We start from the raw sequence: 17,472 nt of genomic DNA on the forward strand, positions 1-17,472 counted from the left end.
ATAAAAGAAATTGCTTAAGTGAAAAATTATTTTGCAGTCATAATTAGCCTTCATCTTAGTTGACAGTATCTCAGCATCAGAGGTACACTGATGTAACTGCTTAGAAACCTGTCACAAACATTGGTTTGAGTTGCAACAGGTATGTTGCTTGGGACATAAATCTTTTTTTCACTTTCTTTTTTTTTTTTTTTAATGGGACACTTAAAAGGAAGATGATTAACTTTCAGACAACTTGAGAGAAGTCTCCATAGAAATGTTTTCTTGCTTCTGTTTTTAGTTTTAGTGCCTTGTTAAGAAGGAAAAATAATCATAGAATTGTGGTCACTGTAGGAATAAAGTAACAAAAATACAACTTGGACAGATTTTTATTGTTGTAAGGAGAGAGCAACAATTAGGGGATCCTGATTTCTTGAATATATCCCAGGACTATTTATAATGCAATGAATTTGAATGCTGTGATAATGGAATTCAGAAACCTCCTGATGTGTTTCCAACACACAGTCAATGCTTCAAGTTTTTTTCTGAATTATCTTTAGATTGTGCCTAAAGTTCAGGCCTTTGAATAGTAAATTACATTAAGGCTTTGGAATAATCAGTATTTATGTTTTCTTTCTGACTTATCCTGCCAGAGTTGTAGAATACATATATATTTATAGGTATCTAAGTGCAATGAAATAACATGATACTGCTTTCTGGTTTGGGACTGTGAAGAGTTTCATTACCAGTGATTCTGTAGTGAAGGGTTGTGTTAAATGTTTTGGTTTGTGATCAGCTAGGTATTCAAATAAATTGAATTAAGAAAATTTCCAACTGTACTTTCAGTTGCTTCTAAGAAACATCTGGCTAAACATACTCATGTCTGTGGTTAGAGTATAATTATACCAGAACACTGTTAGAATATGGGTGGAACTTCAGTCTGTAAATGTAGGCCACCTTTTTTTGTGCTCTGGTTAATGTGATTTAGGAGTTTTTTTTTCTGCAGTTATAAAACTGGATTGATAATTTGGTAGTGTATTTCATAGGACCACAACAAGCTTTTAATAGAAATCTAATTTGTTCCAGCATGGGTTCATATTTATTTATTTTTCTTGCTTTTTTTTTTTTTTTTTTTTTAATTAAATCATGAGGGAGCAACAAGCATTGTTTACTTCTTTGGTTTTTGTTTCTCGTACCCATACGGAGAGACTGTTTTTATTACAAAAGATAAGATAATTCATAATTGTAGCATTAATATGCTCTGGTAGATGGGTATATTTATAACATAAAATAATGGTAAATTTAAAATAATGGTAAATATTTAAAATAATATTCAGATATACAAGCCTGAAGCTTCCAGTTTTGACCACCTAATACCATTATTAATGAGCATATCAATGGACCTGTTTCAAAGCCCACTGAAATCAGTGTAAATCCTTCAACTGACTTCTGTGGGCACATTCTAGATGTATAAAATGTTGTTGCTTTTCCATACATATCAAAGGCTTTTGACTAAATTGTCTCTTCTCAGATGAAGTAGGAAGTTTCTTCTTTACAGCTTCCATGATAGACAGGGTATGCTAATGTCCTTGTTTTGCAATAAACTTTGCTTCTTCATTACTTATCACCAGAGGCAATAAAAATCTTCAGAGGCAAATATAAGTTTTTCATTGATATACTTGTTTGTATTTGTAAGACATGAAAGATGAACATGTAATTAAGATCAAAATTAAAATTTATATTTAAAGTATATAAATCTTGCAGTACTAATACTCATATTTAGACATTTCTGAGTGGTGTAGCTAATAACTTCTAACTAAAATCTCATGGAAGTAACTTATTTAACAAGATGTAGAAAGTAACTGCAACATCATAAGTCAGAATACATTTCACAGGGGCACATCTTCTCTCGCATGTATATTGGGCATTCTGGATACAGTAGAAAAAATGCATTATGTTACAGGTTATAACTCATAAACCCAAAATAGGTTATAATTTTGTGTATAGGTAGAGAGGCAAGATTACTAAAGTGTTTTGGAGTGGGCTCCTCATAGGTAAATCTATTTACCTTTTTATAAAAATGCTGCAGTGGCATCTATGGAAAGGGTCTTGTCCATTCTTGCACCCACAGAGAAATGGATTAATTCCTTTCCTTGTTGTCATGGACCTTCCTATGACACAGATGCCCAGGTTATATACAAGGCACTACAACATCCTTCTGGAAACTAAATCAGCACCACAAGAGCGTACAGTGATGATTTTTTTGTAATTTATTTTTTCACCTGATTTGCAGGTGTCCAGCTGCAGTAGTACAGAAAAGCTGAATGGACTTCATTTGTCACCTTTTCTTACCATCACCCCACAAACACATTCACAGATATTACAGTGCAGAATGCTCCTCACTATTTAAAGAGAAGAATCATGTTATTTCTGAAAACACTGCAACAAAAAGCAGAAAAAATGCTATTAGGATGTTTTTTAATAGCTTGCTGATTAAAATGGGAAACTTAATAAAAACATATGATTCTTTTTCATCTTCATTATTAATCTGTAGTCGAGACAATGTGAAAAGACTGAAAAAAAAAAGGAAAAACTTCTTTTACATCATGAACATTTTCTATGAAAGACAAATAGCAGCTAAAGAAATCACAAGTAACTAAGTCCTGTTATGCAGGAAAATTAATGTCATCTAATTCATTTGAGCTATGCTCATCAGATGAGATATTAAACTAACTTCCTCTAAACTCAGCTTCCTTCCAGACATTTTTATGAGTGTACATATACAATTCTCTTTCCAGAATAAGATTATTAGAACAGATACTAAGTTCATCCGTGTGATTGAAGATACAAGTTTTAATTGGAGAGTTCTTTCTTCCAAAAAAGTGCTTTTTTACACTTGCACTGCAACAGGAAGAAATACTAGTTTAAAAAGAATGAAATTGTAGATCACTTGGAATTGTATCATGTTTACATAATAAAAAAATAAGACTCATTTTGAAGAGTAGCATGGTACCCAGAAATCACTTGTTAAACTTAAAATTGAATATGGAAACAAAATGATTTTTATCCAGCTGTGCTCTGTTATGAAAGAACAATCAATGAAATGGAGCAATTTCAAAATCAGTCCTGAACTCTCCATTTACATTTTTTTCTTCAGCAGACTCCTAATCTTTGCATGTTCGTTGATAAGATCCTACTTATTCCACACTGTCATCAGTTGTGACTCTCAACATTGTAATTCCAAAGGAGACACTACCTATGATTATATATAAGCAAAACATAATATCTTCATTTCATATATAAAATAGGAAGGTACAAAAAAGTGTCTTTCTCACACCTTTTACAGCAGCATATAATATGAATAACAGTGATGGCTTAGCATTCACATGTCAGACCATCCCTCCCTCCTCATCAAGGCACAGGTGCAAATATTCAACTAGAACTAAAATAGTTTTTCTTATTTTCTGTAAATGAAGGCTAGTTTTTTTTTCCATTGATTTCAAATATCAAAAATGATACGTAACTAAATTAAGATACAGTGCTACTACTAGTGCAGTAGACCTCTGTTCAGTAAATTTTGTGAGTCAGAAGAAGAAAAAATAAAAAAGAAAAAAAGCACAATCCAGAAAGGATAATAAAATTGTTAAGGGCAAAATGCCATTGTGTTAGAATTCCTCGGAAGCTGAGATACCAAGCAGGGCAGTATTCCTCTGCTTAAGCACCTCCTAATTCTCAGTTTCACATTAAGCTATGAGCTGCTCATGGAAAGAGTCAAGAATTTCATAAGAAAGAGTATTTAGAAATTCTAATACTGTGTACAGTTGTGTATGTCATCCTCAAGTGATACTGTCAGGACAAAGTATTCTCAAACCTGAGGGTGCTATGGAAGATATGTATATTTAGAGACTTCCTTACTAACATTTCTACATACGGTGAATTGCGTAGAAACTGAAAAACAATAACATTTTTCCATAATGTTCAGTGATAAGATATTTGGCATTTTTAATTTAACATATATGCTATTCATTTCTAATAACTACAAAAGTCAGCCAAAGCTGAAGGAAGGATTAGTGTGATTTGAGTCATGTTCACAGATAAAATAATGGGTAAAGTGAAGCTTGACTTGCTGTGTATGGTTTATATGGACACATTGTATTCACAGGAATGTGTTGATCAGTTGCATATTGTTGAGAATGAAGGGTATTTCTACTGAAATTTATGGAGCTACAAATATTTTTAAAATAATGTGAAAAGACAATTAGTCCCAATGAGTTGCTAGTTCCATTGTAATGAACAGGCAGTGCGAACATCATTGTTTTTGAAGTACTTGATTTTTTCTAATATTCCGTGTTTGTGGTCCAGTCTTTAGAAGAAGAAACATTGAATATTTCCATTTCCCTATGATACTTCCCCTGTTTTCTTTTGTGAGGACTTAAAGCACTACAGGACTATTGAGTTGGGCTAATTGTACAGCCCTTGCAATGAGAAATATTACAGGATTTAACTTTCAGACCTTTTCTATAACTCTCATATGAACTTGAGAAAGACATAACATTCTTTTTGTGCTTAATCTGTGTTCTCCGAAAGTAAAAGGTGAACCAATCTTGTGCTATTTTGACTTAAGATATTAACTTCCACAAAAACAAACAAACAAAGAACCAGTGGTAAACATGTTTGCACAGAGAAGATTCTTGTCTGAAAAGTTTACTCCTACTGTGTATGATGTCTTTCTGCCATGCTTATTAACACAGTTTCTGGCATAGAACCCCAGAATGGTTTGGATTGGAAGGGACCTTAAAGCCCACCCAGTTCCAACCCCCTGCCACAGGCAGGGACAGCTCCCACTAGAGCAGTTTGCTCAAAGCCCCATCCAGCCTGGCCTTGAGCACTTTCAGGGATGGGGCATCCACAGCTTCTCTGGGCAGGCTGTGCCAGTGCTCCACCAACCTCACAGTAAAGAATTTTTTCCTTATATCTAATTTAAACTTACCTTCTTCTAGTTTAAAACTGTTACCCCTTGTCCCTTCGCTGCACTCTGTTTTTCTATAGAAGAGGAAATGTTATACAATTGCATGACTGGGTTAGGTTTTCTGTTTCTCAATTCTTTTCACTTCCAATACACCTCCTTTACCTTTTGAACATATATTCACTTAATATCCTATTTCCTTCTGTTATATGGCCCACAAATACAGTTCGGAATCCTTACTGTTCCTATCCTTAGAATAACCCTGCTTCCCAATCTAAGGAAGCTCTGTCAACTGTAGTTAAATGGGAAAAACCTGAAAGTGAAGGTCAGGAATTTTTTTCCTGAGTACCTTAAATAGATAGACTAGCTTTCTTCCTCCCTTGTTTGTAAAGGTTTTTCTTTATAAAGCATTGGAATTGAGAGTTAGAGTCAATAATATTAATAATAATAAAGCAAGTTTTGCTCTCTATATAACACCACCATGTTCATTTTATTTTCGAGTGCTATGCCCTGGGCTACAGCCTTCTCAGTTAACAAAATAAAACTGTTCATTTTTCTTTTCTCTTTACATCATCTTTTAGTGTTTATATCACTGTACAGATTACTCACAGCCTGTGGCCTCTGCTGTATCATTATATTCTATTTCAGCAAGAACAGGTTGGCTGTGAGTTTTTAGTTGGAATGTATAATATGTATTTCCCTGTTTATATGCACTATTATCACATTTTTCCCCACATAGGGTCTTAACAGATATTATTGAGTATATATGAAGCATTTCTAAAACCACTCAAACACTAAAACATTCATAACTGAATCTCTACTTGCTGCTGAAAAACCCTAGGAATAATTGATTTGAAAAATTGTCTTCCACATGCACATGCATGAATTAACACTTAATATGTACTTTCTGGTATTCTTTAGAATATAAGATGACAAGTGAAATTGGAGAATCAACCCAAGAAACTGGCAAAAGTCTTTTTTTTTTTTTTTTTTTTTTTTGAGCAGTTTTAAAATAGGATTGGGTATATGGTTTAGTACCAGAATCTCTAAGCATAGTTAAAGTCCTCCAATGCTTATTTCAGATACAGGTCCTCTTTTTTATGTGTGTGAAAGAAAGAGTGAGAAGTCCAATCGATTTGTTGAAATTCTGCTTTTTCCTTGGGAGCTGTCTTGGAGGAGGGGGAGGCTGAAGTTCTGGCTAACATCACATTCTTTCATGCATTCCTGAAGCGGATTACATTTTAGGACTCCACTGTGGATTTAGCACATCCCTAAAAATGGGGCAAGGCATCATTGTGCTGCTCTGTGAACTGACCAGAAACTGTTCAATCCGGTCCTATACCTAGCAGAGATTATTTTGTCAGTTTTGGACCTGTTTGGTAATAACATAAATAGTTTATGCTAATCCGGTTACTGCAGCTTTTTCTCTTGAATGTGCTGGTTTAGTTTGGTTAGAGCTGTTGTGAAAAACAGTCAAGCAAAAGAATCTGCACGTATGAGGTATTCGTCAGGAAACACCTGAGAATTGCTACAAAATGATGTCAGAACAAAAAGCCCAGTGAACACATAACAGCAATCAATAAACAAATAAATGAAGGAGGGGTGGGCAAGCACAAAATAAGCACTTGAAGTGCGGTGGATTTGAAACTAGGACAAATCCTGCAGATCATCAGTTAAGCATATTCATCCTCGTCATAAACATGAGATGCTTTGTCATAACTCAAGCCATTTTTTGTTTCTCTGAACCTGACAAACAGATCTTGCTCTATAGCCCATTTTCAGTGCTTCATAACATTAATTCCCGTTATTGTTTGTGGACATAGGGTATTAATTTTTCCTTGCTGAAAGCTTAAAAAACAGACTCGTTTTGCAATGAAAAAGGGGGGTGGATCTCATACCTCCCCAAGAGAACCTATCCGGTGTGGTTTGCATGCTGGACATGTTTGCTGTGCTGCCTTCTGCGCTGGGATGCTACAAAGCACAATGGGAAGCATTTATACAACTTTTTATTGACTAAGGACTGGACAGTAGCATATGGGAACATCAACAATTGCTAACTGATCATGAAATAAAGAAATTCCAGTATTCTAATGTTATAAAAAGAAGGGGAAAAAAAAGTCATTCAGAACTTAGTCATATTGGTTCAGCTGTTGTAACCAAAGACTGATAAGATAATAGAGGTCTTTGTGGCTGTTTTCTACTGAAATGCTTTATCTTTATGATGCACTTGGGGCCCTTTAGAGTGGAAAGCTTTTTAAACTGCTATTGGAGTTAGAACTCAAATTAGATGCTATTGCAATGGCAAGGGGGCTCCTTAGTCAGGCAGCCCTCACAAAGTGACTTTTATCTCCGAAGCCCTTCCATTAGATTGTTACTTTCTTCTGTTTTCCCTGTTTATTTTTGTTGACTTTCACTGCCCTATTTTGTGGCATTTAAAAGGTGACCCAATCAAAAAAGGGTAAATGCTAAATGCTGGACAGAGCCTGTGAAGTAGAGACATCACAGCCTATCTGATGTGTGCTGCAGACTGCCGTGTTAGACAGAATGGTTTAACCAGGTTATCTCTGGGCAGCCAAGATCAAATACACTTTCTTTTAAGGCTAGCATTGTGTTTTTGCTTTCTTCTCAAACAATGTCCATTAAAAAACACACACATGCACACACACACACACACACAAAAAGCAGGAATTGATTTATAAAGGCTTTTTTTTTTTTTTTTTTTACTTTTTTAAAGCTGAAATTGCTTAACTTGATTCAAAATCATTTTTGATTGTTGGTTGAATTACTTTGGTTGATGATACTTTGGAACTGTAGTTATGTGATTTAAAGCTCTTCTTTGTTTCTGGCAAAGTCTGCGCTTCTTTCTTCTATTACTTTCTTTTGATTTCATAAAAGTCACACTGTATTCATTCTAAAAACATAACAAGAATAATAGTTTGTGATTTATTAATTTTTTTTTCCTGTAGGTATGTGGGACCAAAGCTAGTTTAGATTCAACACATAAACAAGGATGATATTTTTAATGCTTTACACTCATCACAGAATTCAAGAGAACCGATAATACTTTGCAGCTGTGTGGAGATCCTATGTAAAGATCCCAAAGCCCTTCAGAAACATCAGCTAACCAGGCATAAAAACCTCTGACTGGTAGTGTTTTACTCTGGGTACATGTCGGGAAAGTAAGGCAAGCACATTCAGGAACCCACAGTAATTTAGTGTCACAGATAATAATCCAACTTCAGCAAGCTTTGGATCAGACCTATAAATTTTTGGCTTATTTATGACTCCATTATTCTGTCTTTTATTCACTTGATAGAATATGTGGTTTTATCTTGTTTTCTTTTGCTGAGTGTCAAAGAGATTAGTTTAAATTATACTATGTAAGTCTAGAAGTGTATTTTTTGTTATTCCTGCTTATTTTTCCCCTTACCAGCAGTTATTACTCTGCTTCTATCTAGTGACAACTTGCCACAAGGACAGTTCCAAATTTAACACTGAAAAGCTCCTGTGTTTATTGACATGCAGACTCATTGGTAGATCTGAATATAGTCTGAATATACAGTAAGAGGTAATACGAATGTTGCAAGGTGGTAAACCAGGGGCAAATGTAGGAACTATAGTTATATTCTGCGTCTATAGTTACAGGACAGCAGATTTTAAATCTTTGAAACACTTAAAGAAATCTAGGTAGAGAAAATGCAAGGTGATACTTCTGATTTTTATTAAATGCATTTTATTATATGATGCATGATGATCTTCCTATTCCTTTGTGTACCAGAAATAATGTGGTATTATGATCAATTCTATAAGGTAGATCTTTTGTCACAGAGAGAGTTCTTTCTAAATGTAATTTTAGACCACAAGTTGAACTCTTCTTTCTTTTTCAGTAGATTTATAGCTACTTTTTTATTTTCTTAGTCCTGGTTAGATTGACCTATGACCAGAATTTCTCAAAAGTTCTCTTTGATGCCTTAGTTCTGTTCAATCTGACCATTTTATCTCAATTTGTGCTCCAATCTGGAGGGGAAAAAAAAGGTAAAACAATAAGCACACAACGAAAAATTAACATAGTACTGCAATAAAATTATTTTTTGAACTTTGATAATAAACAAAAATTCAAGGATATATATATCTAAAAGACTATCACAAATAAAAATATTTTAATGAACTTTCATGGCAATAATTGTAATATTTTCATTACCAAAAAAAAAGTCCTTAAACACTATTGACTTCCCACCAACACTTCAAATTTTAAATACTGCTGGTAAAGGGAGTCAATGGATCAAATTCAGTATATCTGAAGTCACTGAAATAAAGGCCCCTAAGAAAAATGTGTCAATTTTAAAGGTCTTTCCTAACTGAGGACCATTTTGTGATAGAGCCAAAGGTTAATAAAATCAGTAGTGAATGTAGCAATTTTACAGATAAGCTATTCACAACAAGTGTAGTTACTTGAATAAAAAGCTAATTCAGTTCTAAAATGCCACATGCAGTAGCAGTGAATAGCTGCTTTTAGGTGCTTTCTGGAGGAGGATAAAATACAGAATCACAGCACTCTTCTTTTCCAGCATCCCTGGCTGCCTGTAAATTGCTGTGAATGGGACTGTAGGCTGACAGGCTCTATTAAGACAAACTGCCTTTCTCATCGGAGAGATAAAATAAATCAGGTGTTTAGTCAAATTAAAATACTTCAGATGGAGCAGGCCCTGGGGAGCACTGATCCACCTGACAAATCTGAGAGAAACTCAAGACAGATGTGTTTTGGGGATAAGGAAGACCCCATGGAAAAAAAATGCACTGCTGTCTTTGGAGTAGGAGAATAGGATTAGAGCAGAAAAGAGAGCTGCGATATATAATATTTTATGGACGCTGGCATATTTACTGTATATTTTTTTTACTAAGCTTTTTGTTTTATCTGTTTTTATGGCAAATACATTTTACAGAGAGCTATATTTTTATTTTATTTATAGATATTTTTTAGTCAGCACAAAAAGTTTATTTACTGGTAATGAGTTCAGGAATCTCGTTGCTTGCTGCAGTAAGTGGATGCAAAACAGATGATGATGGCACACAGCTACTGATGACCTCTCTTGGCCCAGCCAGATCAGCTCAATCTGGTCCGCATTCTGAGCAAGTTGGTTTTTATTGGTATTTAAACTGTAAAATAATGGTTGGGATTTTCCACTCTAAAATTAAATTATACCTCCCCCTACACTCCTCGTAGAACGACTTTCTGCATCTCACGCTGTTTCTTGTCTTGAGCAGTGTTCGGTTAGGTGTCCTGCAGCTTCATGGAGGTCTCATTATTTTCCAGGAGCACAGTGTACATTTTGTGGTCATCAGTTCTATCCTGTTGTTGGATTACACAGCACAGCACAAATTAAAGAGTAGAGTATTTTAAATGGGGTCATTCATTTTAGATGTGTTTCTCTGAGGGGGAAAAAAAAGAAAAAGAAAGAAAAACAATTACTATGACTTCCTGGCTAAGAACAGTTATTTCTGCCCACTTTTGTATAAAATTAAAAACAAAAAAAGAAAAGAAAAATAAATGACCTTATAAATTTGCTGCAACTGTATCAAACAGTTTTAACTAATCATAACAAAACAATAAAATTTCATTGCTTTAGCAGGCACTCTGTGGTAGCTTTTTACTCATATTATTAAGCAAGTACAGAGTATACTGAATAATATGGAAGCAGAGCAGGAGACTAATATCTGCTTTGGGTGTGTAAAATATTTTATGACTGTAAGAGATCAGGGGTCTGCATTGCAATGCCAAAGCTGCTTGACAGATGTGGAAGTCTCGAGCTGTGGTTTCCCAGGTGGCAGTGAATGGCAATAAGTATCATTTGAGGCAGCAGGTTGCTTCCTATTGGCTTTCGAAAATAGGTGGAGTGATTGATCTCTTCCCGTCATGATGGGCAAATGGTTTTTCTTTGGCAGAAGTCTTTTATCTGTAAATATAAATTTGAGTATACAATAACATATTCCAAAGCAGCTAAATAACCTTTGATCCGTGGTGCAAAATACCCAAGACTGAATCATGTTGGAGTTTAGGAGGGTTAATGTAAGTCTATACAGAAGTCGCAGGTAATTGAGCTGATGTCAACAGCACGGAGCTCAGTGTAAGCTAATGGATCCTGGCAAGGCAGTACAGTACTTCCAGCGCAAACATTTTCCTGGCCACGTACCTGCCTAAGCTTACTTTAAAATCCTTTTTTTTTTTTTTGATTTTCTTTTGAAACAGCCTTTTGCAGAGAACTCTTATTGTTTCAGCTGTGCATCTCGCACTAAGGTTTTGCAGTAGGTTTGATAAGTGATGTTCTCCAGATTTAACTTCATGCCTCCATCATATTTCTAGGGACTAAGAAAAGTGCTAGCCACCCCTAAAACTTTTACTGCAGCACGAGAAGTTTTTTGTGTTTCTTTGTCAGAGGCCTGTGTCACATGCATACTAAGACAAGATCTGGCATTACAGAGCACTGAAATATCTGTTTCTTTTAAAACTAGGGTAGTTAATAGTGCATAAAAGATTGAATATTTTCAGTACTTTCTGTTATAAAATGAAGTTCGGAACTGTATAGAAAAACAGGTACGTTTTGTATCTGGGAGTTTGCTTTGTTTAGAGTGAATGACTTAATCCATGCAGTTGATAGAAAGCAAATGTAGACAGAGATTTTCTTGTATGACGCTTGTACAAGTGAAAGTCTAAGAGTAATAAAGATGCTGTCATAGTGCGATGTAAGTGGTAGAGCATCGTGGGTTTGTGACCTGGCAAGAGTCTGTTTTGTTTTTCCTCTCCTTATGAAACCTGTCAACCTCTTTCTTCTCTTCCCTAGAAGATACCCATCTTACTCCTGGGAAGAAGGTGGAGTCATAATTTTGGTGACAGTTTCTCCATTCCCTCCCAGGTCCTGTTCCTCACACATTTTCTTCCTCTTTAGAAAGCCCAGTGACTTCTTAATCACAATCCCCTGTTGTGAATGGAGGAAAGGAAGGATGCTAGTCCCCTCTCTCTAATGCCATTTCTCATGTCATTGTGGCAGGACTACCTGATTTGGTTAGCTTCTTCTCTAACTCGTGGTTCTTCCGTACAACATGCAATCATTTTGTTTATTTATCCCATTTCCAACTGGAAACCTCTTTCTGATGCTCCTCCCATAGTCCTGAAGTCCTGCCTCACCACAGTTATACTGCCTCTTCTAGTGCTGCAGGCTGAGAAGCTCACCCAGGGAAATGTATTGTATGGCTCAGCTATGGGCGCTGACATTGCTGTTTGTGACAAAGTTACGTGGTCAGACGTAAGATGGGATGGTTTTGGACTGATCTGCAGAAGGACCCTGTACTCTTAGGAGACCCATGCAATTTACCCATAAACAGACCATTAAGCATCATTAGTGCAAAGAATAAATGTACCGTAGTTTCATATTAATTAAGTGCTCTCTATAGAGTAAACTTTGAAAGTTAAATGAAAATTTTTAAGCTGTTTTCTCAGGTTAGCCATTTCTCTTAGGAACAAGTCGAGCTCATTTTTAATACATATTCCATAACCAAAGCTTACATTTACCCAAATGACCAACCAGATATATGGGCATTTTAGAGACACGATCAATAAACTATTAAACTACTTCTTCCACAGAACGGCATCTTTTACATTTTTTTTAGCATTTTTTGCATACTTAGAAAAAAATACATAGATATAAAGTGAAGGAAAATGATGTCTAATAAACTGTGAATGTATTTATCACACTGGGCAGATTTAAATGGAAAAGATATGATGTACACAGTGCATCATTAATTACTCCTGTCGGAAAAAAAAATAATAAAAAAATACTCCCTATATTTTCTGCTTCATTTTTTGTTATAACCTCCGCTGCTTAGAGCACAGCAAAGCTATGTGCTAGATTCTTTTGGGATTCGTTAGTAAAATATGTATTCAAGCTACCAAGCTTGAAATGTTGGTGATTCAGTTCAGCCTTTTTTTTTTTTTTTTTTTTTTGTGAATATTGCTTGGTAACTATTGTCTATCTCATATTTACAGTACATCTTTCCTGCACATTTAGGTACACCAGAAAGCCTGGCAGAAAAAGAGCGACAGCTCTCCACCATGATCACCCAGCTGATCAGCTTACGGGAGCAGCTTCTGGCTGCCCATGATGAACAGAAAAAGCTGGCAGCCTCACAAATTGAAAAACAACGGCAGCAAATGGACCTTGCTCGCCAACAGCAAGAACAGGTGAGGCTTCAGGAAAGAAACCTGTGTACATGTTTCATGCAGAATGTTCATCATAAACATTGCTCTACTCAGCATTTCCCTTCATCTTTTTTTTTTTTTTTAATTTTTTAATCGTTAAAAGAGCTTAAATATCTTCAGAAATTGGTACTTTTTCCATACAGAGAAAAACATTACAGGATCCTGAGAGATAAGGGGGGTGTGGAAATTCAAACAATTTCTTTCTAGAATGAACTGCATTTGATAGATTTTGCAGTTCTTGCTTTTTGCACTGAGATTTGATTTGGGAGTTCCCAATAATCATAGAATGGCTTAGGTTGGTAGGGACCTTAATGATCATCTAGTTTCAACCCCCCAGTAAGCCAGACTGTAAGCATTAAAATGAAAATCGTTCACTTTTTGACAAGAAAATAATTGGACAGAAAAATGTAACCTCAAACTTTCAAATGTATTTTACAAGTTAGGTTTGATTTTTTTTTTTTTTGTATTTTTTTTTTGTTGTTTTGGTTTGTGTTTTAAGATACAGTTGTCCACAGATATGTCCTTTTCTCATTGTAGGAAAGTGTAACAACAGTGATCCCATACACTTGTCCCCCAGGCATTAGATCAGACAGATCCAAATTAATGTGTGGTTTTTAGGAATCTGACATTATTACTAGAATTATCTTTTCAGTTAAATGTATTTTATAGGATATATACAGCAATATATGCTCTGTTGATTTTAATGAGTTGTGACGTCTGGTATTTTATGTGCTTGAGTATTTGCCCACATGTAGGAATATGGACTCATCCCCTAATGGAAAATAACATAAAGGAACACTGTAAAAAATCAGAAGTTAGAATGTCATTTAGCCATCCAGAGATGACACAGTAATTAACTATTGACACTTGTGAATAAGCTAGCACAAATTAATCTTGACACATTTGCAGACGAGTGATATCTTACAGTGAACACTTTGTAATTATATTTCAAAATGAAAATTAAATGACACTTAAAACTAGGTTGTCATGCTCAATGAAGCGAACATGTAGCTCAACCGATAGGCAAATAAAATTCAGAATTTGAGCCACATGGTGCTTGTGTACCCTACTTTACTGTGTCAAGTCTATACATCAAGACTATGCTATGGTAATTGCATTGCGGGGTATTGGATGCATTTTCTATCACAGTACTGTTCTATCTTAGAGAACACCATCGACATTAGATGCTTTGTGGTATATTTCTGGGTTTCTTTAGGAAATGCCTATTCGAATGGCATTATATTGTACATACAGCTACAAAAAGCTGTCTGCAAGCAGTTGCAACTGCAACAGATCAGTGCCTTGGTGCAAGTAAGCAAAGATCTCGCTGTTGCCTTTGTTATAGGTTACTATGTGACGTAGCAGCCAGGTCACCAGCAGCTCCAAACAAGTCTCAACATAGAGTACTGTGGATCGCTGAAAAGCAATGCATCAGCCAGAAAGATTGACTTGTCGTACAGCCCTATTCGGTGTCTGATTTCAATACGAATTTACAGAAATTCCTTTCTGAGGCTTAAAATCATCACAATCTTTCTAGTATTTTCAATGAGACGTTAGCAGCATGGACAATGTGTGGACTGAAAGCCAGCAGAACTTATTTCAGTCCTAAGATGGAATAGCACAGTCGGGGTGTTACTAATGAAAAACACTAACTCAAGCATCCACATAGGTTTGTTAAATATACATAAATACATGTAGCTCGGTTACCATTGGAGTTGCTTTTCAAAGCACAGACTCCCCTGCTGACCACTGTTCTGACAACAGATGACCTCAGGTCCCCTGGGGTCACAGGCACCTCTGTTTGAGCTACCTTTTTTACTAGCACACTGGGACCTGGTTCTTCAGTCTTCATTCACCATATTTTTTATTGAATTCACTCGGAGATTTGTCCAAAAATATTTAACCACCAGGCTCATAAAGGGAGTTTGATCCCTGCTGCAGGCATCAGTGTGCTGGGCTGTGGCAGTTGCTTAATTCTTTTCCGATGCATCACTTGGCTTTGATCCCACCCTAGAATCACAGACCTCAGTTTGTCTTTTTGAGGTCATATGTCAGACTTAGAACGTATAGATTTTATGTTGGTCCCCCATACAAAAATGAATTTTAACCGTAGCAGTGGAAAAAATGACAGAGCTATTTCCAGGTGAGAAAGTGAGATGAAGAAAATGGCAGATTTGATCTCTGAGTGCACAATTACAAGCTGCTAATATGTACCTGCAAGTTCCTTATGAGTTAATCTGAACAGTTTGCACTAAGACTGTGTGATTGTTGTTTTTTCTTTTTTTTTTTCTTCCAAATGAACCTTGTTACCTTTCCTTCCTTCCTTCCTTCCTTCCTTCCTTCCTTCCTTCCTTCCTTCCTTCCTTCCTTCCTTCCTTCCTTCCTTCCTTCCTTCCTTCCTTCCTTCCTTCCTTCCTTCCTTCCTTCCTTCCTTCCTTCCTTCCTTCCTTCCTTCCTTCCTTCCTTCCTTCCTTCCTTCCTTCCTTCCTTCCTTCCTTCCTTCCTAAAAGCATTTTTGTTTAGTTTTCTCTGTTTATAACAGAGAGAGTGTGCTTGGAAGGAAAGAGTACTGGGAAGAATTCGTTTTTTTGCCAAAAGTGGAACAGTGGACTTGAGTGATCAAACTACCTTTGTCACCAGCTTTGTGCTGTTTTATATTGTTCTTCTGCTCTAGATAAATGTTTATAGGAGGGGAAGTTATACTTCAGAAATAAAGGTAGTAAAAGTGCTGAGGCCAGAGGTTCTAGGAAACACGAGTCTTGTCCCCATTCCGGTCAGCTGTACCATTCCCCTCCTACAGCAGCTGTCCAGTTGTTGCCTCCGCTCCTTGTGGCTGCCCCCCCATAGCTGCAGCCCACGTTACCCATGGCAGGGAGCAGCTCTGTGGTTGGAGGGCGGGATCCCATTTCCCTTCTGCTCTCACATACTGATTTTAGAGAGCATGGGGGAATTGGGAGAGCCTGGGGCAGCGTCTCTCTCTTGAGTCTCTCTCTGTTCTGCCTGCACACTTGCTTCTCTCCCGTGCTAGAGAAGAGTTATATCAAACCTTTACTCTCCAGATCACTTACTGAATCTACAAAATGAGAGGAAGAATATCTACATATTTCAAAGTGTTGTGTTGAGAATGAGCTACTAAGTGTCTAGCACTGATTTTACTCTAAGTAAGACTCTACTTGAGTAGCTCCAAGACTGTGAGATTCACAAGAGAAGCAATGTGCTGCTCATTATGAATGAAGTTAGAGAAGCTTGCCCTAGGAGCTTGTGCTGAATAGTGAAACATCTATAAATACTAGCTAAGGCTTCAGTTCAGCAAAGCAGGAAAATGTGTGTTTAACCTTAAGCACCTGAGTAATCCCATCCCCATTCAGCAAAGCACTTAATTTTAAGCATGTGTTTCATTCCCATTGTAGCTAACAGTAATGCATCATAGTCAAAGTTCACCACAGGCTTAAATGCTTTGTTGAATAGTGATGAGATTATTCACATGCACACAGCTAAGCCTATGCTTTTATGCTTTGCTGAGTTGAGGCCTAAGTGCTTAAAATACATATTTCTTACTGGATAACTATATTTTCATATAGCATGTAAGTGTAAAATGTTTATATCACATGCACGGATATCTCTAAAATATCATTTTTTTTAAGAAATAAGTGATGCTCAATAAAAATATAGTAAAGACTAACTAAAAAGAAGTTTTTCACTCAATAATATTGAATTTTCAATATTACTGCTTTAATTTAATGGAAGTTTTATTTCCAATAGATTGCAAGACAACAGCAGCAACTTCTGCAACAGCAGCACAAAATCAATCTACTGCAGCAGCAAATTCAGGTCAGTGTGTTTTATTGCTCTCTTCTGATTATACTTAAATTCCATTTATGGAGTGGGAAGGATTTAAAATAAAGCAGCCACGTGCTTTACTAACAAGCTTCAGCAAAGATGCTCTTAAGACTCTTAGGAAGAGTCTTTGTGTCTTTAGAAATTGTTCTCAAATGATCAAATGCATTTTTGGTGGAAAGAGACTTTCTTTAATAAGCAGAGGTGTGTGTGTGTGTGTTTCTTTTTGTTTTTCCTGAAAGTTATGAGTTATTTTTCAAATCTTATAATTTAACTCTGAAATCTGCAATCAGTTTGACATATTGTGTGAAGTAAAAGCAGAGATTCAATAATTGTTTAATGATTTTATTATCCTACAAAGATGGAATTGAGTTTGTAAGGAGGTTAGAAGAATGTCTTCAATTTTATTAACTAAAGTGAACAGCTATCAAATAGTGCG

General features: G+C 36.0%; 1 protein-coding gene across 19 annotated transcripts in view; it reads left to right on the forward strand.

Moving 5' to 3' along the window:
• SOX6 (SRY-box transcription factor 6) overlaps positions 1-17,472 on the forward strand; it is a 380,820-nt gene that overhangs the window by 217,855 nt on the left and 145,493 nt on the right. For all 19 annotated transcript variants that reach the window (XM_068685194.1, XM_068685208.1, XM_068685193.1 and 16 more), the window contains 2 exons: positions 13,006-13,178; positions 16,959-17,027. In XM_068685194.1, the coding sequence (XP_068541295.1) occupies positions 13,006-13,178; positions 16,959-17,027 (242 nt within the window). The remainder of the gene's footprint in view (positions 1-13,005; positions 13,179-16,958; positions 17,028-17,472) is intronic.

Source organism: Anas acuta, chromosome 5 (genome assembly GCF_963932015.1).
Source record: "Anas acuta chromosome 5, bAnaAcu1.1, whole genome shotgun sequence".
Lineage (NCBI taxonomy): Eukaryota > Metazoa > Chordata > Aves > Anseriformes > Anatidae > Anas > Anas acuta.